This window comes from Talpa occidentalis, unplaced genomic scaffold (assembly GCF_014898055.3).
Source record: "Talpa occidentalis isolate TD23 unplaced genomic scaffold, MPIMG_talOcc4v2.1 talOcc4.11, whole genome shotgun sequence".
Lineage (NCBI taxonomy): Eukaryota > Metazoa > Chordata > Mammalia > Eulipotyphla > Talpidae > Talpa > Talpa occidentalis.
Window position 1 is genome coordinate 52,928,232 of NW_023601104.1, and position 25,649 is coordinate 52,953,880.

The 25,649-nt window shown below is 34.2% G+C and overlaps 1 protein-coding gene and 1 pseudogene across 1 annotated transcript in view; both read left to right on the forward strand.

Annotated features, from left to right (window-relative positions):
* Positions 1-25,649, forward strand: part of TTC6 (tetratricopeptide repeat domain 6) — a 138,199-nt gene that overhangs the window by 79,924 nt on the left and 32,626 nt on the right. Inside the window, 12 exon segments of the mRNA XM_037503224.2 lie at positions 2,436-2,507; positions 6,360-6,739; positions 10,053-10,512; positions 10,821-10,950; positions 11,652-11,824; positions 13,445-13,581; positions 18,157-18,326; positions 18,914-19,034; positions 20,098-20,248; positions 23,310-23,392; positions 24,435-24,511; positions 24,923-25,083. Coding sequence (XP_037359121.1) covers positions 2,436-2,507; positions 6,360-6,739; positions 10,053-10,512; positions 10,821-10,950; positions 11,652-11,824; positions 13,445-13,581; positions 18,157-18,326; positions 18,914-19,034; positions 20,098-20,248; positions 23,310-23,392; positions 24,435-24,511; positions 24,923-25,083 — 2,115 coding nt within the window.
* Positions 13,768-14,333, forward strand: LOC119239029 (calmodulin-like; annotated as a pseudogene).

Genomic DNA, 25,649 nt, shown 5'->3' on the forward strand with positions numbered 1-25,649 from the left:
TTCACAAACATTTAATATTTTGAATCCCAGTGAAAATCCCCTTCTTGTCGGTTACCTAGATGTGTCTATGTCTCCACCATTGTCCCCCACATGGTAAGGTAATTTTTTTGACGGGGGGAGAAGATAATGTTTCTATTTAATATGGATCACCGTTCTGTTCTTTTCCTTACAGCACTTCTTAAATATTTGTCCTTATGGTCTTTTTACTCCTCATCAGCCTAGGGCCATGTCATTCTCGTTCACTGTTTTATCCACAGCTCTAGAGCACATAAAAAATAATCGAACCAACAAATGGCACTTTCTTGTTTGAAAAGCCATTTGTAATTTCTGAACTATTGGAGTGGCATTAGTTACACTGGCTGCCAGATATTCTCTTTTTTATAACTGTTCCTGTCAATCCATCCTCCCTACTGGCCCCTACTACATTCTTTTTTTTTTTAAGATTTATTTATTTATACAAGCACTGGGTATAGTCAGAAGCGCAGGAGGGTGAGAGAATTCATCAGGGCCAGAGCAGGGAGCAGAGCAGGCAGAAGGACCGGAGTACACTGCTGAGGGGAGCAGCGGGTGGCAGGAGAGGTCTGCGCGCCATGTGGGACCCTCCTCTGGTGGCCGGGGAGCAGCCGGGGATCGAACTGGTGCAGCAGAGGCTGATGGGCAGCTTCGCAACCCAGTGCTCAACCGCTGCGCCACCGGGGAGGCCCCCCTACTACATTCTTAAACACAGATATGATTATGTCTGTCACGTCTCAACCAAGTAATATTTAGTAGGTAATATAACTAAATATTGGTACCTCAACTATATTTTCTAACTTAATCCCCATTACACTTTTGCTTCCTTGTAACCTCCATGTGTCCTGTGTTCTGTCTGTACCAAAAAGTCCTTGGGACTGAAATCCCTGAACACCACAGCTTGTTTAGTCTATTCCAGTGGCTGTTCCATGTTCTCAACCCTTTTCTGTCTATGGAAAGTTTGTTACCTTTAAAAGCCTCCTTTGAGGGAGAGGAGTGAGAGGGATGGAGAGAGGAGCACAGGGACAGTGGTGAGGGTGCACGGGAGCCTTGGGGAAGGAGATTCTATGGGCACTCAATCTGAGGGGGTGGGGGGAAGAAAATATGGTCTAAAAAATGTAAAAAATGATAAATGTTAAAATAAAATGAAAAAAAAAAAAGCCTCCTCTGATGCTACCTCTTTATCTTGGTTTATCAGGTGTCTTGTCTTTCAGAATTACCCTCTTCCTCAACTCTTTTCTCTTCACTCCAGCTTTATGCCAGCTTTATAGCCATTGCCAGTCGCTTTCAATTATGCTTACTTCTTTTTATGCCTGTTTAATCCATTATACTGGTTTAGGGTATGGAAAATGTCATTTTGGGGGGTATTTTCTAGGGGGTAGTATTTCTCAACTCTTATAATAACTGTCATATTAGGTGATATTTGTGTGATTCTGTGGAGTAAAAAGTTGGAGGTGGTTCATGATTAGAAGTGATTTTTCAAGTGACAGTAGCTACTCTAGGTGCCACTAGTGCCACCCCAGGACAAAGGGGATTAGTCCCCCAGCATATTGATAGCATATACACTCACACTTGTGCCACTTATACAAACTGGAAAGCTGCAGCATAGCACCTTGCACACTTGATAAGTGTGTGCTTGTCAAGTTGAATTTTTAAAAACAAAAGTTTCCATGGTTATATACTTTTTAAATTTAATTGATGGATTCTAAATTCTGTTCTTCCTTGCGAAATCAGTGACCTTGAACTAGTAAGGACCTACATTTTCATTAGTATTTGTAGGATAAATGAATCAATCAGGCTTCTTCTACCATTAGCCCCTGTGGCTATCACCTGCAGTTTTGATCATACTAACACAGAAGGCACTAGGGAGTGTCGGTGCGGAGCAAGCGTGCCTGACTATGGACACCTGAGCATAGGGGTGTGTACATGTGCAAGTGTGTGCACCTGAGCTTAGAGGTCAGGGATATAAGGGCGGTGTCACTCAGAGACAGAGGATGGCTAGGAGAAGCCCAGTGGCCTGACTACAGAAGAGGCAAGATCACGCAAGAATACCACAGAGCCCAGAGAGAGTAAAGATACATGGGGAGCTGGGAGGCTGGGTTGCCTGGCTGCATCCCAGCCCCCCTACCCCAATGCCGGGCCTTTGCCTACCTCCTTGCAGTCCAGCCTCCCTGCCTGGTGTGCCTGTGTACCTGGTTCCATGAGAGCATTAGAGCCTGAAAAATTCCACTTGGGGCTCAGGAACTCTCTTTTATCCTTATGCCAGAATTGATAGAGAACCTGCCCTGTGCTTGCTTGCACAAGAGTATTTCTGCATTTTTATTAATTTACTTACACAGTTATCATTAGCCAGCTGTAATGTATTTTAGTTTCACAAATATTCTCTACAGTCAATGCATATTTATCATTTGCTTGTTTCATAGGCTTTCTTCCTAAGAAAAGCTGCATCATTTGAAAATATCCAACATTTCAATACACAGCCTCCGTGGTTAAAGGTATGATAATTGTTCAGATGTTATTCAAAGAATAGTAATAGACATCACTTAAACTTAAACTTTTTAACATTGATTCATCCAGAGTTAAATGAAGGTTGGGAATCAAATGTGTATTGGTATACCCTCTAAGATTGTGGTTCATGGTGCTACAAGCAATACAAACTAGCTGGTGCTTATTTCCAGTTCTTGTAAAGTAGAATATGTCACACTGTTTCCCAGGTTTGAACCCTTGCTTTGATTATTTAACATACTCTTTGTCCAGTTAAAAATGCAGTCACTTTCCTCTGCGCCAAAAATGCACAGATCTTTTGGATGGGCTGGTTCTTACCTTTGGTGCATTGACAGCTTAGCCCCAACTTTTCTTTTTCTCTCTGAAATAAATCATTCAGTCAGCTTCCTTGCTTCTTCATGTCACTTGCTTTTAACTTGTTAACTTACTCAACTGTAGCATGCTTCCTATTTTATTTCTGACATTCTTCCTTCTTAATTGACTTGATTCTTCTGCTTTGTCTCCCTTTTATATGATCACTATCCTTAAGATTATTTTTAACTGAGATGTAATTGAAATATAACATCAGTTTCAGGTGCCCAACGTAATGATTTGTGATATCTGTCTATATTGTGAAATGATCACCACAATAAGTTTAGTTAACATCTGTTATCTCACATAGTTGTGATTTTTTTCTTATGATGAGTACTTTTAAGATCTATTCTCTTAGTAGCTTTGGAATATACAATACACTATTATTAACTATAGTACCTCTGCTGTATATTATCTCCCTAGGACTTATTTTATAGTCGGAAGTCTATATCTCTGACTCCCTTTGCCCATTCTCTTCCTTCCCTCCCAGGCTTAGGTAACCACTAATCTGTTCTTTGTATCTATGAGTATGTATGAGTATGGTTTTTTTTTTTTTTTTTTTTACATTTCACACACATATAAGTGACATCAAATGGTATATATCTTTGTCTGACTTATTTCACTTGTCAACTCAGACTTCAAGATTAGTCTGAGTTGTTGCAAATGGCAGGAGTTTCTTCTTTTTAATGGCTGCACAATATTCCACTGACTATACGATCTATATCTCTATATCACAACTTGCTTATCCATTCATCCATTGATAGGCATTTAATTTATTTTCATTCCTTTGCTATTGTAAGTAATGTTGCAATGAACACTACTCTGCTATCTCCTTAAGGTATTCTTTCTTTCTTTCTTTCTTTCTTTCTTTCTTTCTTTCTTTCTTTCTTTCTTTCTTTCTTTCTTTCTTTCTTTCTTTCTTTCTTTCTTTCTTTCTTTTCATGTTTATCCTATAGCTTTACTGAATTCATTTTTTTTTTAAAGATTTGTTTATTTAGGCATACAAGAACTCGGGTGCAGGCCAGAGGTGTGGAGGGTGAGAGGATTCACCAGAGACAGAGTGGGGAACAGAACAGGCAGGTTGACTGAAATACACTGCCGAGGGGAGCAGCAGGCTAGTCAGGAGAGGTCTGCTGTGCCATGTGGGTAGCTCCCTGCCTGGGGATCGAACTCATGCTGCAGTGGCTGCGAATGCTTCATAGGTTGCATCTTAACCCCTTGCGCCACCAGGGAGGGCCAGTGTTGTTGTTTTTTTTTTTTCCTTTGAGTCTTTAGAGTTTTCTCTATTATATAAGGTCATATCATCTGCAGATATAGACAATTTCTCTTTAGTTGTGATTCGAATGCATTTTTTTCTTTTTCTTGCCTACTTGTTCTGGCTAGGACTTCCATCACTATGTTGTGTTAAAGTGGCAAGAGTGGACACTTGTTTTCTTCATCTTTTTGGAAAGCTTTCAGTCTTTCACTGTTGACTATGATGCTAGCTGTGGCCTTGATTATGTTGGGGTATGTACCTTCTATACCAAATCTGTTGAAAAGGTTTTTTTTTAATCATGAAAGGATGTTGATTTTTGTGAAATCCATCTTTGGCATTTATTTAGATGATCATATAATCTTCATTGTTCATTATACTAATGTGATGTAACATATTTATTGATTTGGGTAGGTTGAACCATCTTTGTTTGTAAGAGATAAATCCCACATGATCATGTTGTATGATCCTTTCAATGTACAGTTGAATTCAGCTTGCTGGTATTTTCTTGAGAATTTTTGCATCTATTTTTATCAAAGATATTGGTTTGGTTTTCTTATAGCTTTATATACATACTAACCATATAAAATAGGAAGTTAGTCATATAAAAGAAGAAAAGCCTATCTTTTTTAACAACATGGATGAATCTTGAGGGCATTGTGCTAAGTAACAGAGAAAGATAAATATGGCCTCTTCTCCTACATGAAGAATCTATAAAAACTGAATTTGCAGAAATGTGGAATAGAGTGCTAGTTGCCAGGGACTGGGAATGGGGGAGGAATAAGTATATGTTGGTGTGAACTGCCAGTTTTAAGTAAATTTTGGGGATCTAATGTACAGTACAGGGTCTATAATTATACTGTATTCATATTGAAAGTGGTTAAGAAAGTAGATATTAAATGTAAGTGCCAAACACACAAAAATGGTAACTACATGAGCTAATGGATGTGTTAACTAACCTTATTAAATGGTAATCATTTCATAATATATATTGTATCAAGTCATCACATTACATACCTTAATTTTATATATGTTATGCACAAACAATTTTACAAGGCTATAAAATAAAACAAAATCCTCATTCTGGTACCTTTCATCTATAGTTATAGATTCTATCAGTAATTGCCTACCCAGTGTTTTTCAGACTGCATATTACTTCCTTGTGTGATTCATATCTACTGGGTAAGTGGGGAGTGAGGGTATCTAATGTTCTACCCTTTTTTTCAGGCACATGTTTTCAGGCTCCAGTATATTCTCTCTCTATGTATAAAATATATACACATGTATATATTTATGTATATTATGTACATATATGTACATATATACTCTGTAGTCTACATATTTCTCTAGTCTCCTTTTTAATTACAAATTGAATTATAGTTTCTTAACTAGAAATATAAGATAAGGGGAAGTATAGAAAGTCATGAAGGGTCAATATTGCTGTTGTTTTAGTACAACTATTGTATATAATGAGCTTGTGTGAAATTGTTGTGCTTGAAATTTGGATCTAAATTTACTTTAAAGTTATCTATAACAATTAATTATTTAACAAAATTAAATAAATGTAGTAATTTACTGTTGAAAACTCAAAAGGCAGGAAATACTATATCAAAGGATTAGAAATAATTTCTCTCTTACTAGTAATAAATATTAGTTTCAAGTGCTGATGAATAATCTTTAAAATTGTTTAGGATTATTAATGTGTCACAATATTGAATCATTAAAAATTAAGTGGATTCTCTAATGATTAGATTAAATAAATATTAGGCTGACATCCTGTTACTTTAGCTTGCAAATATTGAATTGAAAATCTCGTAGAGACCATCTGAATACTATTGTTTAGAAATTTAATGCTGTTAAAGTGCTTTTGAAAATGGACTCACACATTGATTTTTATGACATTTTAATCATTTTTATCCATTATATCAATTTTTGCATTAAAAATAGAGCATGTGTTATATTTGAATATGTAAAGAACATTTCTGTTAATTAAAAATGTATAAAATCAGTTAATTCATCTATACTTTGTAGTGTTACTTTTATGTAACTAAAAATGTCATACCTTGCTTTAACTAACCCACTGTTAACTTTAGAAGCTCACTTTTGAAGAATCTCATGAATACATGATTTAAAATTTTTCAGTAGTGTCCAACTGCATTATTAATGATTGGAGCTGAATTAATTTTAAATGTGTAGCAATTAAATCAATTTTTTTCCTGCATTTTAATTTCCTTATTAGAGAGTAAAATCTACAGTTGAGTTGTGGAGGGAGGAGGCTCCCACAACAAAGTTTGAGATCAAGAATGATGTGAACACCAACATGGAAGAGGTGTTGTTTCAGAAATCAAAGGCGTTGGAGTGGCAGAGCATTACTGAGCAAAAGGAAACTGAGGAATCCAGCTCTGTGCGAGAGAGTATCGATACCATCTTAGATAATATGCAGCACAGACACAGTTTTAGAAATCTCTCTCTCTCTCTCATTGAAGCATCCAAACAAGCTGGCATTACTTACATTGTTTATCCCAAGAAAAGGAAGATGAAGTGGAGAAAAAGAATGAAATTTCAGAAACTTACAATGGTGTATGAAGAATTAGCCAAGCCTCCAAAAATTATTGAAAGGTCTTGCTTAATTAATCATTGTTATAGTTTAAGAAAATTATTGTGGTTTTGACCTTAATTAATTTTCTGTATTGCTTCTATTAAAAAGTATTTTAAACTGGGTTAACAGTGGGGTGCCCCTATCAGGGTACTTACCACCTACTCACCCATATTCTACCACCATGGCCCATCATTTTGATGGCTAAATGAAATCTTTTAGAGGAAAGACATGGAATCTACCAAGTTATTTCCCTGGAGTGATTTAACACCAAAACCAACCTCTGCTCTAAACAAATATCACTTATTCAAAAATTGAAATAGATTGTTGGTATTTGACTTTTTTCAAATTTTAAGCGATTGAATCAAGTAATAAATCTAGATAGAAAAATTGTTTCTGTATGCTGTGAACACTTACACAGGGATCAACACACAGAAATAATTAAATTTTCTCCTTACTTGGAAGTAATTGTATTTAGCATGTTTAAAATTATGAAGGGAACTAAAATAACAACAACTGACATTTCAGCTCTCTTCATATAAAGTGTTCAGAATATAGCTTTCTTATAATCCAAGTGTTGTGCAGAATAGTTTCTAAAAAGCCTCTGGGCTTTCTCTTTATCCTGAGATGACAGAATTCATTACACTTACACTCTTTTGAATAGTAAGGATTTTACTGGTGATGAGTCATAAACACTTTGTTCACTTTATTGTTACAAAGACTTGCTGATTCTGATTAAGGGTTAGTTATATTTTGGCGTGGTGGCTTACTGTCCTTTAGAAGACTGGGGAATAACCCTATATGGGTATGAGTGAGAGTGGAACAGAGACCAACCTTTTTTTTTTTAAAGATTTATTTATTTATGCACGCAAGAACTGGGGTGTAGACCAGAGGTGCAGGGGGTTAGAGGATTCGTCAGAGAGAGTGGGGAGCAGAATAGGCAGATCTACTGAAATACCCTGCTGAGGGGAGCAGCTGATGAGACAGGAGAGGTCTGCTGTGCCATGTGGGTCACCTCCCTGGTGGGCTGGGGAACTGAATTCATGCTGTAGTGGCTGGCAATAGCTTGATAGCTCTATCTGTAACCCCTGCGCCACCAGGGAGGCCCCCAGAGACCAACTCTTGAATGACATTTAAGTCCTGACATCTCTGCTCACTACTTATGCTTAAGTTTCTCTTACAACAAATATAACATGTAGAAACTTTTTGTTAGCTAGCTTTTAGGTGATTTTAGGTAGAAATTTCTTTTTCATTTGAAAAATATTTCAGATCAGAACCAGAAGTTTGCTTGTATATCTTGATACATTTGCAGATTTCAAAGTATTATTTTCATTTAAAATAATTTAAAAAATAATTATTTTTTAATTGAGGTAACACTGGCTTACATTATTGTTAGTATTTTGGAAGTATGGGATCCCCCACCTCAAGTATTGCCACCATAGTGTGCCCACAGCGAAATAACCCACAGTCCTCCACCATAGACCATTGTGCTACATTTCCTCTTGTTCTGACCCTTACCCCATCACTCTTGCCTTGGAGGTTCAATTCTGTATTCAGTTTTTATTATCTGTCTTTATCTGGATCCTAGTTACTTTATATTCCATATATTAGTGACACTATCCTGTATTTTTCTTTCTCCTTATTTCACTTAGCATTGCCCCTTCCAGTTTTATTCATATTGCTGCAAACTCATATTGGCATGAGCTTATCTTTTTTTGATTGCTGAGTAATATTCCATTGTTTATATATACCACATCTTGATCTACTCATCCGTTTTGGGGCACTACATTGTTTCCATAATTTTGCTATAGTAAATAATACTATGATAAACATGGAGTGCAAATTTCTTTTGAACTAGTGTTTTTGAATTTTGGGGGTAGTTTCCTAGGAATAGAATTCCTGGGTCAAATGGTAGATCCATTTTTAATATTTTGAGGTGAATTTTAACAATTCACCTCCGTACTGCTTTCCATAAGAGCTGAATCAGTTTGCATTCCCACCAGCAGTGTAGGGGGTCTCCCTTTTCTCTACATGCTCTCCAGCATTTGTTTCTGGTCCTTTCAATGTGGACCATTTCACAGTTGTGAGATGATATTTCACTGTGGTCTTGATTTGCATTTCTCTCTAATAAGTAATGGTGAACATTTTTTCATGTGCTGTTTGCAAGTCTGAATATCTTCTTTGGAAAAGTGTCTCTTTAGTTTTTCTGCTCGTTTTTTGATTGGGTTATTTGTTTTTGTAGAGTTTTATGAGTTCATTTTGCATTTTTGCTATCAGTCCTCTGTCAGATGTATGGTGTGTGTGCACATATATGTGTGTGCACATATTTTCTCCTATTCAGTAGTGTTTCTTTACATTTTAATTATGGTTTCTTTCTCTGTGCAGAAGCTTCTTGGTTTGACATAGTCCCAGTTGTTTATTTTCTCCTTTGGTTTTTTGCTGCTAGAGATGAGTCCTCAAAGAATTTTTTGTTTATGTCAGTGTTTTGCCTAAGTTTTCTTCTATGTGTTTTATGGTGTCAGGTGTTATCATCAGGTATTTTATCAATTTTTGAATTGATATTTTGTGTTTTCCCTCCACCATTTATTAAAGAGGCTTTGTGGAAGTGTATGTATCCTGTGGCAGTGTATGTTCTTGGTCCTGTTGCCATAGATTTACCATCTATATAAGTGTGGGTTTATTTCTGGGTTCACAAATTCTATTGCGTTTTTCTGTGTGTGTGTTTTTGTTCCAGGTTTGTAATATAATTTGAAGTCCAGATGTGTGATACTTCTATTCCCTTTCTTTTTTGTCAGAATTGCTATGAATTTCAGTAGTGTTTACCCCAGTTCTTTGAAGAATGCCATTGATGTTTTAATTAGGATTGCATTGACTATAGAGGTTCTTCTTATGGTTTTACAATTTTAATGAATAAACTTGAGGACTGACTTTGCATAAAACTAACATGCAATGTTATTTTTTTAAGATTTATTTATTTATGCACACAAGGGCTAGGGTACAGACCAGAGGGTGTGTGGGGAGGGGTGAGAGGATTCACCAGAGACAGAGTGGGGAACAGAACAGGCAGGTTGACTGAAATACACTGCTGAGGGGAGCAGCGGGTGAAAAAGGAGAGGTCTGCTGTGCCATGTGGGTTGCTTCCTGTTCAGCCAGGGGATGGAACTCATGCTGCAGTGGCTGTGGACACCTTTATAGGTTGTGTCTTAAGCCCTTATGCCACCAGGGAGGCCCAGCAATGTTATTTTGATAGTAGAGAAATTGTGCTAATTGCTCAGTTGTTTTATTGACTATAAAATGATATTTCTTTCATTTAAAAATCACTCTTTCAAAAACTAGATCAATGTCTCATGGAATCCTCCCTGAACAGAAGAAATATTTGCTTAAACTTCCATTATATGAACGTCTGTATCGATGCCCCAGCCTACCTAAGAAATTAGATTTTGACAAATTTGTTGAAAGCATGGGAGGAAATAAAGAAGATACTGACCTTAGGACATGGGCTCTTGGTTTATTTACTAAATATAAACATCAGAAATCCACCAAAAATAAAGTTGTTAAGATAGCTGTTTCTGGAGGCCAGTCTGAAGAAGTGAAAAAACCAGCAAACCTGAAACTGAGTGATTCTTTGCAGTCTGAACTTCCTCCAGAGGTCCTTCAACATTATATATCCGAAGTGGAGATCTTGACTCAAGAAATAAATAATAAGGAAGTATATCCTGCATTTTCATATTGTAGGCGTGGAGCTATTTATAGGAAACTGGGAATGTTAAAGAGTGCCATGAATGATCTACAAGAAGTAAGTCTTATTTAATCAAAATATTGTTAACAATTTGCATTTGCTTAGAGTAGTAATAATGTAAAAATAATTTTCATGAGAATTTCAAAAATAAGAATTTATAGTATGAATGTGATATGAATCATAATTATTGAAATTTTCAAATAATTAATATTAAAAACACTAGATTTTGTCTGTCAGATTGAAAAGTACTGTTTTCTACTGTGACATTGAAAGTCATGTGGATCAATAGTGTTTGAAAGTTTCTTTGGTGGTATAGTGCCTTTTAATAAAGCAGATTTCACCAAGTTTATGCATATATTTTCCAGGCTATACACTTGGAACCATTGTTTCTCAATGCCTATTGGCACCGACATTTCATTTATCTTTTCCAAGACAAAATTAATGAAGCATTGGATGACCTCAATTATATAAATAAATGTAATAAAAATAATGCAGGTGGGTTGTCTGTATAAACCTGAGCTTTGGTTACTTGGTGGTATTATAAATATACACGAATCAACAGATATGTATCCTAAACTGGTTGTGACTTTCCTAAGTTAAATTTACTCTTGATGTGGAAAGTTTAGGTCTCACAAGCTCCTATATTGTTTTCAAAATACTCATCATGATTTACAATGTTAATGCCTTTGGTATACATTACAATAAACTGGTTCCTTACTGCTCATCCCACATTTGCGGAAGTGATTCACAAATCTTTTCTTGACCACATATTTTTGAATTAAAGTTGTAATGTTCTGAAGACTTCTTGGTTGGAAGAAATCTCTGTTTGCCCTTATGTGCTACCTCCTAACCAACTTGAATGACTGGACATAGTTCTATAATGCTATACTCACTTTAGTATTCCCAGCACCTACAACATATCCCTAGAATATAAGATGAGCTTAAAAATTTCTGATCTTTGCTAAAAGTCTGTAAAATTCTGTGCAGTGTACATCTAACTTTTTACTATGAACCTTAAGATTATGAAACATTTCAGAAATACAAAAAGTTTATAACTTCAAACTGAAATTGGAAATGATACTATCTAATCTTTGAAAACAAAATTTGCATTATTAAAAATAATTCTTTAAATGTTTAAGAAAGTTCAATAGTAAAAGGATTGTAACACTAACTTTTACTGTTTTAATGTTCTTTAGAGGCATATTTGTCAAAGGCAGAAATTTTCAGGAGGAAAAATGAGAATACCTTGGCAATTCTCAACTACACCCAGGCAATTAAGTGTAAGCCAAGCGATGCTGACATATATTTCAGGAGGGGTGAAATGTATGAAATAGAAAACAAGGTACTGGCCATTGATGACTTTTCTAAGGTAAGCTGTATCACATCTAGCTGCCATTTATATATTTTAGATAATGATAGTCTTATCTAAATATAGTATATTGTTGAATTTCTTTTATATGTGGTACATAATAAAAATGAATTTATTATAGATTAGGACCTAAAACATTCATACTGGAATTGATATTAATACTACATCAAAGATCCTTTACATTATTAGCGAATGAATGGATTTACATCAAAGAGTTGGATGTGGGAGTGTTGAGACAACTCTGAAGGTGCTTAACTTTTCCAGTTCTTTCCTCTTAAATTGTGAAATAGTTGTTAAAAACCTTTGAAAATTGCTTTTTCCTTTTGAACAATAGAGAAAATCACTTTCCATTTCTTAACTCTAGAGACACAATCAGCTATCTTCTGCAGCAAACTTTCTTGCTCTCAAAGAAGCAGTGCCCACTGGCTCATTCATTCATTCACTCATAAATATTTATTGACTATAGTGCACTATAAGGCAATAGTGCAATATAGTGTCTGAATCTGGTGAAAAAAATACAAAAAAACAGATATATATCTGGCTTGTACAGAGTCTATCGGCTAAAGAACAGATATCAAAGAAATAAATACAAACATAAATTATAGTTACAAATCATATTTAAGTGCTATGATGGAAATAAGGAGGGTGGGGCTAATTCATATTTGACTTGGGGATATCAGCAACTTCCCTGAAGAAAATGAACTTTTTCATGATCTGTACTTGGAGGCAAGACTCAGGTAAAGTAGTCCCCTGATTGCAGCAGAATTATAACCTGGATCTCCTGACTATGAACTCTTATTCGTAATACTTTAAGAAGTTACTCAAATAATTAGTCATCCATGTTTCCAACTGCCCAGTTTCTTAATCCATGATGGCTAGCTACACATTTGACATTCTTTTGTCTTAGAAGACTATTTTAAGTTTTGGAAACTTATGATTTTGAGGTGACCAAATGTCTCCTTTGAAGACATTGAAATTATTATTAGATTGTGTATTCTGTTCATTTCTTCCATCTGGCACCAATTTAAAAAGGCTTCAAAATCTTGGTTTTTCCCCATGGTTTTAAAAATACTTGCTAATCTGTTTCAATTTTTCCCCCACTATCAAAAGATGAGGAGATTTACAATTTAGGATGCAATGATTGTCTGTTCACACTGTTGCCTTGTATGTTGATGTTGAATAAATGAACCGTGACTACACCAATTCATTACTTTTTCACCATTTTACGGACTGGGTTAATCCTTATTTATTACGATTGAATCATCCTTGATATGGTGATATATGTATCATCTTGATTGTGATAAAATGCTATATGCTGTTGGATAGATCCAATAAAGCCCCACTCTATTTGAATAGTTTACTTCTGAAGTTCTACCAGTGAAAATTTTAGTGTGCAAAGTCCTGGGCTTCATGTATATGCTGTTTTTTCCTTCCCTCTCTGTGGATTTCCTAAAGACATGATCTTTAAATAATGAAAGTTTTGGCATCTTAGTTTTATATAATCTGAAGTAAAAAATGTGGTTGAAGTCCATTTAATTTGCTATGTGATTATTTTTCTTTCTTCCTTTTCTCATTATGTGATATATTTGTGTGCCTCTCCTCCACTCACCTTCCTTTTAGTGTATTTTTTATGATCCCCAAAGAACAGATGCATTATTGAAACGTGGGATATTTTACTATGAAAATGAAAACTGGATTCCAGCCATACAAGACTTTACAGCATTGTTAAGGATAAATCCACAAAATTCTCAAGCAAGGTGAGAATTATTTTAGATGTAAATTATTTTTTAAAATACATTCTCAGTAAACAACATTGCTTGAAATATATCAAATAGCCCTTTAAAGTTAGTGAATTAATTTTCAGTGCTACTAGTGAATGAAAATCTTTACTTATACTTCAGCAGTAGTGGATGTCCATAAAGGGACATTTAGGGTGGTTTCATTTGCATTTCCTATATACTTGCTGTATTATCACTTTCAATATTATTGGTCCAAAATCCCTATGGAATGAGCGAGCTGATTGCTTGTGTGATTGCATGTGGGATGACAGTAGTGTCTCAGCATGGCAGACCAACTGGCTGAAGAGTGTATTGCAGAGTTCAAAGAAGCTTTTTCACCATTTCTGAGTGGTGATGGAACTGTAACAGCAGAGGAATTGGGAACTGTAATGAGCTAGTCACTTGAGCAGAATCTCACAGAAACAAAGTTACAGGGACATGATTAATGAAGTAGTGCTGATGGAATGTCACAACTGACTTCCTGGAATTTCTGCCAATGATAACAAGAAAAATGAAAGATACAGACAGTGAAGAAGAAATTAGAGAAGTGTTCTGTGTGTTTGATAAGGATGGCAATGCCTATATTAGTGCAGCAGAACTTCGCCATGTGATGACAAAAGTTGGGGAGAAGTTAACAGATGAAGAAGTTGATAAAATGATCAGGGAAGCTGATAATGATGGTGATGGTCAAGTAAACTATGCGGAGTGTACAAATGATGACAGCAAAGTAAAAACATGGTACAGAATAGGTTAAATTTCTTGTACAAAATGGTTCATTGGCACTTTCTTTGTAACTTATTTGTAAAAGGCTCCCCTTGCCTATTCATACATACACATGTATAGCAATTAGCACTTCATTGCTCTGTTTTCTTCCCTTATCTTTTTTTTCACATTTTAAAAGGATAGGTTTATTAGGAAGGGAGAAAGGAAAAAAGAAATACCTGCATAGTCACAGGCAGGCAGGGAGGAGAGCTGCATTTCTTCCTTTATGTTACTATCACTGTCCTGAAATCTTTTTCTAGAAAATTGATCAAGTAACTTGTTGCATGTGGCTTATCGAATCCCTTTATATCATTACTTAGCTTTCAGGTTTATAACACTGTAAATCAACATTGGTATATACTACACTATGCTTGTCACCAAAATTCTGGCTTCCATCCTTTGGATTTATCTGAACCCTTCTGTGTATCTAAACTTAGATGGAGTAGATCAAATAAGGAAACACCTGGCGTAAGCCTTCTTTAAAAGGCGTTTTCTTTAGCAACTCTCAGTATTTTGTTGCTGAAGTGTGGAATTGTAACTGTGTGGACTATGAAGAGCCAACAATATGTTCTTCAAGGTTGCCCTAATGCAGAATGGGTATATTATTCATATACTGGTACACTCGTAGTGCTGGTCAGGTACCTGAAACATTTTCTTTTTTCTTTTTTTTTAAGATTTATTTATTTATACAAGAACTGAGGTACAATCAGAGGTGCAGGAGGGTGAGAGAATTCACCAGAAACAGAGTGGGGAGCAGAACAGTCAGATGGACCAAAGACACTGCTGAGGGGAGCAGTGGTGAGGCAGGAGAGGTCTGCTGTGCCATGTGGGTTTCTCCCTGGCTGGCTGGGAATCGAACCCTCACTGTAGAGGCTGTGGACAGCTTCACAGCATAGCATTCAACCCACTACGCCACCAGGGAGGCCCGGAAACATTTTCTTTTATTGTTACTTTTAAAACTTTGTTTTAGCCACTGAAAGAAAATCTGCTTATGGCACAATTTGCTTCAAATCCATTCCAAGTTGTATATTTCTTTTCCAATAAAAAATTACAATTTATCTCCTAAAGTACTGGCCTACATATTTTAATTTCTCTTTTATATTCTTTGTATTCATTGAATACAAAGATTGTTCATGTATATTTTTGTAATATCTTATTGTAACTTGGATATTAAACTTTGTTCTTCCAACCTTCTTGTGCATAATGCTGTTCTCATTTTATTGCTTTTCTCTTAGTCTAAGTTTTGTTTTGAAGAGGTTTAAAAAGTGTATATAGTTATACCTGCTTATCTTTCACTCCCAATTTTTAATATTAAAAATTTTATAATAAAATAAAGCATGCATCCTGAAACGTGCTTGAAATTTCACAGTCAAAGCTTATTATTTAAATTTTATTGAAGAAGCATTAGTTTATAATATTACATAGCTTTCAGGTTTATAACAATGTAAATCAACATCAGTATATACTAAACTATGCTTTTCACCAGGTGTTTCCTCATTTGATCTACTCCATCTAAGTTCGCTTACTCTGTATAGGCTTTTATTCTAATCTATGCTTTTTGATTATAGCACTATGTAGTATAGTTTGAAGTCAGAAAGTATGATAACTTTTTCTTCTTTTTCTCAGGATTGTTTTGGGTATTTTGGTATTCTTTTTAAGTTCCAAAATTATTTTTGTTCTATTTCGTGAAGAATGTCATTGGGATATTGTTATCCTGTATTATTTGTTGAATAACCATTTCACCAATGATTTTACGTGCTAATTTCTCATTAGCTGCATACATTATGATGACATATTTTTCTTTTTCATTTATTTGTTTTCCTTTACTTATATATCATTTTAAGGATTATTTAGGGTATGTTCTTTCATTGCTCTTTTTGTCTATATTTCCTTTTCTTGCTTGCCTTTTATCCCTTCTGGGATAAATTTTGCAATCACTTTTTAAAAAGATTTTAAAATGTTTAGAGTATTTCAGAGAAATATTTATAAATCTGCAATAAACTTCAGTAGTATTTTCACTTAGGTCCTGTACGTTTTAGGAATAGTTCTAGTTTTTAAAAGTTTTTTTTCTTTAATGAATGAATTTTTTTCATGACATTTTAAAAGGACTTATTCTTAGAAATTAGGAGAGCAAGTTTTTTTTTTGAATGTTGAGTTAAATACCATTGACCACCATAAACAATTCCAGTATTTGGTATTGAAATATTTCTTGGCTGATACTAGTAGATTTTCTATGTGGACAAGCCCATTATATTTAAGTCATTTAATTTTGTCTCTGAAATTTCAAAATTCTTTTTTTAGATAAAATTCATCCAAATGAATGGTTGTTGGATTTTTGTCAAATGCATTTTATTTATCTAGGTTTAGGGTATTTTATTTCCCCAAAGGAGACATCCTATCCATAACATTGTTAAGTTTTCCCCTAGTTATTGGTCTAAATTGTCTACATCTTCTTTAGTTAGAGGACTATTACTTGCAGGATGGCATCAAAATAATTGGAGAAGGACAAGATGGCTAATTCAATATTACAAGATGGTGTTATCTTGTGGTGGGCCTTCTACGTCATTTTAAGGAATTTAACCTTATCGCATTGTCAGTGGTGAGCTGTTGAAAGTTTTTGGAAAGGGAAATCTTTATTTGATAATAAAGGAATGGTGTAAAATAGTAGCAAGGTGTGAGATGATGAGGGTTTGAAGTATTGAGGCAGTGGAAGTGAAAGAAGAAACAGATACAAAAAGTTAGTGCTTTTGAAGAACTGACATGACTTATGCCATATTACAAAAAATACTATTAAACATTTATTTGGTAAAGTGTTAAGTTTGGAATAATATATATGCTGAAAAATAGTAAGATTCTTTATCATAAATTATTAAAATATCCTTGTATTCATCAGAAAATAAGTGACATTTCTTCAATATGGGATAAATACTATATGGTGGGCTTTAGGCTCCAAAATACAATATGGTGGGTTTTAGGATGTTTAGTACTTTTGAGAGTTGTTACCAGTCTGCAAACACACTGACTGCATTTCCTCCCCACCCCCCAAATTTCCAGTGCTTGAATCACAAGTTTCTTCAACATTTATTTATCCTCCCTGGATTTATTTTAACTTCTTTAGAGCAGGCAGCCTACTACCTTCTTCAGCCTGTTTTTCCTTAATTGTCTTCTTTGTTTCTAAAAGCTGATTTGCTTTACACTATCAACGAATAAGGAGATTTTCTGGAATTGATAAGTCAATGATAATTTAAAATCTGAAGTCAGAAGTTAATGGAGATAAAACCTGATTCATACGACTGACACAATACTTTTCAAGCACACTAGAGCAGTTTCCCATTTTTTTTTATTGTATCTTCAGTGCCAGAGAAAACCCCAATAACTCTACTCACTGGGGTGCCTCTCCTTCAAAGTGGGTTATTTTGTTTATTTAGGAAACAATCTTGATTTTTAGAAATATGATAGAGCTTAACATTTTGGATATTTGATAAATAATAAAAATAAAACTCATTTGTATTAGTGATACACCTCTCTAATAAGTATAAGAAATGCAGTAAAATTAGAAAATATATAACTAATAAGCATTTAATTTTATATACTTTATAAAGTACATTTGATTTATTTATGAAATGCTCATATCCTCTTTGCTATTAATACCATGACTAAATCACCTGGGAAATAAGCAGGAATAATCACAAATTGTTATTCACATATAGAATTTGTTGTATAGGTTTGCTGAAGAGGAAAAAATATATGCTTTGCAATACATGTTAAAATTATTTTTTTCTCTTTTTCTAGGACATACCGGGGTAGAGCATATTGTAAACGGCATTTTTATAAACTAGCAGCTCAAGATTTTTCGTTTGCAATTCACTTCGATCCTAATAACTGGTTAGCATTGTATTATAGGGCCTGCTTATTTAGAAAGAGTAACCCTTTTAGAGCGCTACAGGATTATAGTGTTTCAGGTACTTTTCCTTCAACTGCACATATGGGGAATTTGATGAGTTTCTTGACCAACTTACTTTCATGGAGTGGAACACTAATGTGGGATAAATATTGTAATGTATATATCATATGACAATTATATCAATATCTTTAGTATATATGCTCATATATGCTTATAAGCAACAATGGTTTAGCTAAGGTATTTCTAACATTCTCTTTTAGGATATGTGTGTATATTTTTACACCTATGTGTAACTATGGCAATGGAAGAATATCATATTAAACATTTTTCTATAACTGAGTTCTGAGGATGCTTCTGGAGATCCAGCTCTATTTCTTAGTCAGCCTTCTAAAATAGCAGTAAATTTTTCAGTGGACCCAGCCCACATGGATTAGTCAAATTCAGCTTTTTTAAAGTTTTTTTCTAGATAATTTTTCCCTTGCATCATTGTTAATTTTCAAAAGTAATTTAGTTTTCCCCCTCAAGATATGTTTTAATTTGTATAATGTTAAAAAAAGCAATGAGAAGTTATGTATATATACTAACATAAAACTTAGACATAAGAACCTACATAAAATATCTCATGTATTTTTTTTTCTTTTTAAGTTCTCTTAAATGATGGTTATGAGAATGTTTCTTCTTTTCTACATCGGGGCATATTATATACAGATCTAAAACTTTGGATGCTGGCAATTTGCGACTTTGAAACTGTTATTTCTCTAGAAAGGTATGTTTACCTTTTCAAACTTATTGATTTCACTTTTATATGAATTAAGAAAATCAAAATGAAAGAAAATTCTTTCCCCCATTATTAATTACCTTGTAGAAAATCAAACAGTTGTAACCTCATTCAAGATTAGAATACTACTTCTACAAATAAGATAACTTCTAAAATAAGACCTGTTGTCAACATTGATAAGCTTCAGATACTTTGTAAATTTTAGAGGTTGGCATGTTTTAAGAAGAGTTAAATCCATGGTTAGCAAAATCCCCAAGTTTTTAGGAGCTGCCGAGGGATGCCAGGGTTAGATCTTTATGGGGTTAACTTTATGAAAAACTGTCATCGTATTAAAATGATGCCAAATATTCTGCTTTATATATCATTTTGATATATAACATATAACTCAACAGGAGGAAACTTTCTAAAACTATTTAGAAAGGCAAAAGAATAAAGCCAATGCCATTTGGAACATATGTCCAAGAAAAAGCACAAGTTAAAATTACATACATTATTCAGAAATCCTAGCTGGAAAAAGAATTTAATTACACAGTTTTCCTTTTTTCCAATGAAGCATTCATTAAAATGGATGGTGTCAGAAAGAATGACAAATTGTGTCAATTCCGCACCAAATAGCAGGCTGTTTGCTTAGCTTATCCAAGGTAAACCTTGCCTCAGGAACGTACTAGAGCATCACTCCAATGTGGTTGCAGTGGTTTACTTTGGGAAAATTTTGAGCCAGGAAGGAAAAGAGAAGAGTTTCAGTTGGTATAAATAGGCAAAAAATGGGCAGTAGGAATTTTCATTTCTTTTTGGCAAAGGATAAGTGGTTCTGTGAAGCAAGGCTGTAGGATCTGTAGTTTATTTTGAAATAGAGGCATTGACCAAGGTAATTTCTAAGGTAAATCCTGTATTAAAAATTGATTCTCAGAGAAAGACATTTATTTTGCTTTGGCGATACATTAAAAAAAAGCTTAGTATATATTGATCTATGTATTTCATTAGATTCATAATTGGTGAACATTTGTAATAATTAAAATTCTAACAAGGCTTTACTTTCTCATATTTTTAGAACAATTATTTTGGCGTATATCAATATTGGTCTCATAAATATGTTATACCTGGATAACTATGTTGAAGCCATTTTTCAGTTTTCCACAGCTATTAGACTTGATCCTTTATATATGCAGAGCTATATTTGTCGAGCAGAATCTTATTATAAGGTATAAAGGTTTGATAACTTTGATTTTAAAAAATTTAATTTTTAGATATTTGCTAATTATAATTTAAAATTTATTAACATATTCTTGTAAAGCTTGTTGCAGAGGCTAGTGTATTCATAAACATTTAATACTAAAGTATCTTTAGCTAACTGTAGATATCCACTTACTAAATCTCTTTTGATGAAGTATGAATTTTTGCTTATAATTTTCTTTCTTTAAAATAGTATCTGTTCTGTCCTTATTACAATAGGACATATATAGTTGTTGCATGTTATATGTATGTGAGAATAAGTTTAAAATCATCCACAATTTCATTTTCTAGAGATAACTACTTTAACATTTAGAGTCTTTTGGTTGTGTGTGTGTGTGTGTGTGTGTGTGTTTGTCAATGAGTGAGTAGGTTTGCAGAATAATTTTTATGCATAGAATGGGAGTCTACTAATTCATTAATTCATATTATTCCTTAAATTTTACAAAAATTATTTAAATTAAAATATATAGTATATCCTTAGTGTAACAAATTCCAGCAATGCACTAACAGTAAAAGTAGTCCCTGAGTCTTAGCATATGTTACTTTCCAAACCACAGCTAACTTTGCAAAGATAAACACTATTAACTTGTCTCTGTCTTTCAAAGAGATAGCTCTTTCCACTAATCCACTGCTGACTGGCCTGTCTGAGACACTATCATGTCTCACCATGATTTTTCAGTAGCCTCCTGGTCTTCTTGCTTTTTTGTCCTTTACCCCTTTATGTTGGATTTTCAACACAACAGTCTTAGTAATTCTGTCAAAACATAAGTCAGATTATATTACTTCTTTGCCACAAGTCCTTCAATACCTTCCATTTACCACAAGAATAAAAACTAAATCTTGCAAAAGCCAAAGGCCTACAGGAGCCTATATGAATCAGTTCCTCATTAATTTTCTGCCTTCATCTCCTGTAAATCCTCTAATCACAAAGGTTTCAATAAGGATAAGATTGGTTAGACTGTGGAAAACAATGAACAAACCTCTCAAATCACAATATTAAAAGGCTTATTTCTTGCCCACACTGCGTGTCCATTGAGAGTTGGCTAGAAATTCTGTTCTTCATCGTCTGCTTCTCAGGACCCAGTGTGACTACAGTCCCATTCAAGGTCCTTACCTTCCTGATGATGAGGTCGAAGACTCAGGCAGGTTTATGATTGTTCCCAGGGAATGTTTGCTCTGACCTCTGTTGGTGAAGGTATGGACATACTTGTGGTATGTGGAGGTTTTGTTTATTTCTCTGTTGATGGAGCTGAGGCCTTCTGAGGGAAGTGGCAATGTCCTCTGAGTATACTTAGAAGGCAAAGCACCAATGTAATATCAGAGTATAAGAACATATATTCAAAGGCTTATCATTCTAGAGATTCTAAAAATCTCTACACAGTAATGGTTGAATAAATTGTGTTATATTCACACCACGGAATATTACATAGAATAGTTATATAGAATAATTATACCAGATGACTGGTATAATTGTTGAGTAAGAAAGGCAAGTTTCAGAAGAGCATGAAATGTGTACAATATGATCCCATGTAAATAAAACAATTACAAATCAAACACTATGTATGTACATATCTATGTGTGTATGTATGTAGAAGAACACATATGCTTCTGTGTGGAATCAGGCTCCAGGGTGACTCCAGTACAAGAGTGCCTGGAGAAGTCTACCCCCAGGGCTGCCTGTGAAGATCTGATCAGGGTTTCCTCGATGCATTGATTGTTGGAGCAGGTGGAGCAGGGCAGACATAGAACTTGAGAGCTTATTAATGACACCAACCTGAGAAGCAGCAGGCTTGAGAAGCAGAGGCTGGAAGTTCTATAGAAATACTCAACTTTATTTAAGCACTCCTTAAATTCTTTCCTTTTGGTTCCTTCTTTTTCTACCTCAAATTTTATTACTTGGCAGTCATTTACATAACCATAATTTTGAGGGTACATATTCCCACCAACATATGTGCACATGCTTCAATCCTCTTCTACCAGAACTCCTGTTTTGATGTTATTCACTATGTCTCCCAGTTTGGACCATGTTCACGTACACTGCCCACTTGCATGGGCAAATTTTGTACATTTCATTACATCATCATGCTATCATGGTAAGAGGTGTGGTTGATTGTCCCAGGTTCATTTTGCTGGGGTCTCTATGTATAGTCCTCCTTTTGTACTAGTCCCAATAATAGTAAGTTTTTAATAATAAGTTTTTGTTCCCCTACTTGTGCAAATCCAGACTATGCTTCTGTGACCATTGTTAAGGAAAGATTAAATGTTTGATTTTTAGTGTATGCAAATGTTAAACAGATATTTTTCATCATTCTTAAAAGCAACTTTTTTTAAATATTTATTTTTTATGCATACAAGAGCTGGGGTACTGGCCAGCAACGGGGGGTAAGAGGATTCATCAGAGACAGTGGAGAACAGAACAGATAGACTGACTGAAACACACTGCTGAGGGGAGCAGCAGGCGAGACAGGAGAGATCTGCTTCACCATATGGGTTGCTCCCTGTCTGGCCCACGATCGAACTCATACTGCAGAAGCTGTGGATTGCTTCATAGTACGGTGCTTAACCCCTTACGCCACCAGGGAGGCCCTTTTTCATCATTCTTGAATTTTGTTTCATTACTTCATTTGCCTATCAATTTAAGTGCAAGCTCACTTTTCTTTCCTTATTTTAAAGTGAAATTGACTTTTACTTTTTACTTTACCCTTCTTTACAAGCTAGTTTATTAATATAGGTGAAGTCTGGTGAAAAAGATGTCAGAGTTGAGTTAACAAAAAAGGAAAACAAATGAGAGCATATATTTGTGGGTAAAATTGAAGATAAATGGTTTTAAAAACCACAAAGAATTGGAATCATAGACTTTCAAAAAATCTCCTTTATATATCCCAGTTGCATTGATTATTCTTAGGAAATAACATGTATATTAGGAGATGTTACTGCATAACTTCAGTGTTGAAGGATGGGAGGGGATAAACATCAGAAATAAATCAATTAGGATTCTTATGAATTAAATATCTGTCTATTACTCAACAGTTACATAGGCTAAAACAGGCAGTAAGGGAGTTATCTCGGGCCATCCACCTTCAACCAGATGGAATCCAATTATACATATTAAGGTAAGAGCCTAGAAATAGAATTCTTCTTGGGCTAACTTGGCATCTGAGCTAGTTGTTGGGATCTTTAGTGTACTCTTGCTCATTCCAGCCTCCATTTTTTATGTTTAATTTCCCAACAATGGACTTACTCTTCAACCAGTAAGTCATCAATTTTTGTTAAACTTTAAGGTGATTTTTAACGTAGGATAGCCAGATCTTTCCCTTTACTGTAACCTTGCGTCAAAGCACAACTGTTTAGTATTTGCATTCTTTGAAGCCTCTCTAAGTTACAAGGTTTATAGTTATCACATATCTTATAAAAGTAAGATAACACATTTGAACAGCTGTTTGTGTCTGTAGAGTTACCAAACATAAGTCTCAAAAATTCAGTAAAAAAGACACATATTTTTGGAAACTGTATTTCAAATTTAGTAGAGCTCACAATTAAGTGACCTATTGTAAGTTATTACGAGTTATCACTACCAAAAATGTTATAATCTCTAATATGGGTAATGAACTATAAAGACATAGAAAACTGGACTGGAACAATGCTGGTGATAAAGGCTTTATCTTTTGACTCTTGAACCACATGTCAGTAATTTATGTAAATATTTTCCCCTGTTATGTCCCTGAGCTCTATTTTTGAATAATTTCTTAGTAACAGAGTACAAGATTTCAATTGAAGGTAACTGCAAAAAAATTTCAGTACTTTCAGGTTTACATTTTGTAAATCACATATTGCATTACACATCCATACTAATTTCTCTATTAAAATTACATAAAATGTGTATAATTTTCTCATTAATTTGTCATAATTAATTTTCACATTAATTTAATTAATTTTTCATAATTTATCAGAATTAATTTTCACATTAATTAAATTAATTCTCATAATTTATCATAATTAATTTTCACATTAATTTTTCATGATTAATTTTCACATTAATTTATCATACATATGTAAGTACATGTGAATATAGTATAATTGTAAAGTTTTAAGTAATTGGATATAAGAAACTTCATTTTTAACTGCTTAGACTCAATAAGATATTATTTCTTCTAGAGGACAATATCTTCTTATGATGAAAAGGTACGATCTTGCAAAGTTCACTATTTATCAAGTAGCAGCAATGAACAAAGGTAAATGTATTTAATGAGAAATTATAATAGTCTTCATTTAAAAGAAATCTCTTTAGAATTTGTATGCTATTTGTAATAGCTATGTATAGAGAGCATGAGTGTTCACTTGAAAGTCAGTTTGATTTGGTAACACTTCATTTTCACACGTACATAATCAATTAGTAGCATACTTATTAACAATGAATTTTGTGAGAGATTATTATAGAAAATATCAAGCTTATACTTTTATTTATTCATTTTCTGCTTGTAATTAGAATGTCTTTTTGATTATTAATAGTAAATAGACTTTAGTGTCACAATGTTTTAACTCATATTAAATAGGTTATTGAATTGTTTGACTTCCTGGGAATAGGCACATTCTAGTTCCTGGATATTTGACAAAGATACTGATAAACTTTCCTTTTCCTTTAGATTCCATTGGGTTGAGTCCTATACAGGAATCACTCATTTATTCATTTTGTGAAAAACATGACAAAGCCATTCAGATCTTGGAAGGGGTGATTTTACAAAAGCCGGAGATAACCATGTACACTCTTTTAGCAAAAGCCCAAATGAAGGCCAAGAAAAACAAGGTGAAAAGTCTTGAGTAATGTTTGCTAAATCTATTAGTGGAATTTTCATATTGTGCTTAGAATGGCAGCTTATATATTCTTTTTACAGAACTTAGTCATATCATTTATTTGTTGATTCTTCTGTTAATTAACATTTGGGTGGTTTCTTTTTATTTTTATTTCCTCTTTAAAATAGGGTTTTTATAAGTAGTCTTTTTAATGACTCCTGTAGATATGGGGAGGAGATTTCCAGGATATATTCCTAGGAGCAGAATTGGTGGCATGTGAATGTTTAGCTTCCAAGAAAATGACACATTAAGTTATGCCAATTTTTTCTCCCTCCTGCAGTATATGTGTGATCCTGTTGACCTGCTTTTTCTGTTTAGTCATTGTTGGATAAAAGCTGATGTCCCATTATGTTCTTAATTCATGTTTCTAGTTTGAGCACAGGTTAAGCATTTCTGTACATATATATATATATATTTTAAAGATTTATTTATTTATGCTTAACAAGAACTGGGGTACAAAGGGGTGAGGGGTGAGAGAGTGGGAGACACAGTGGGAGACAGAGACAGAGTGGGAGCAGG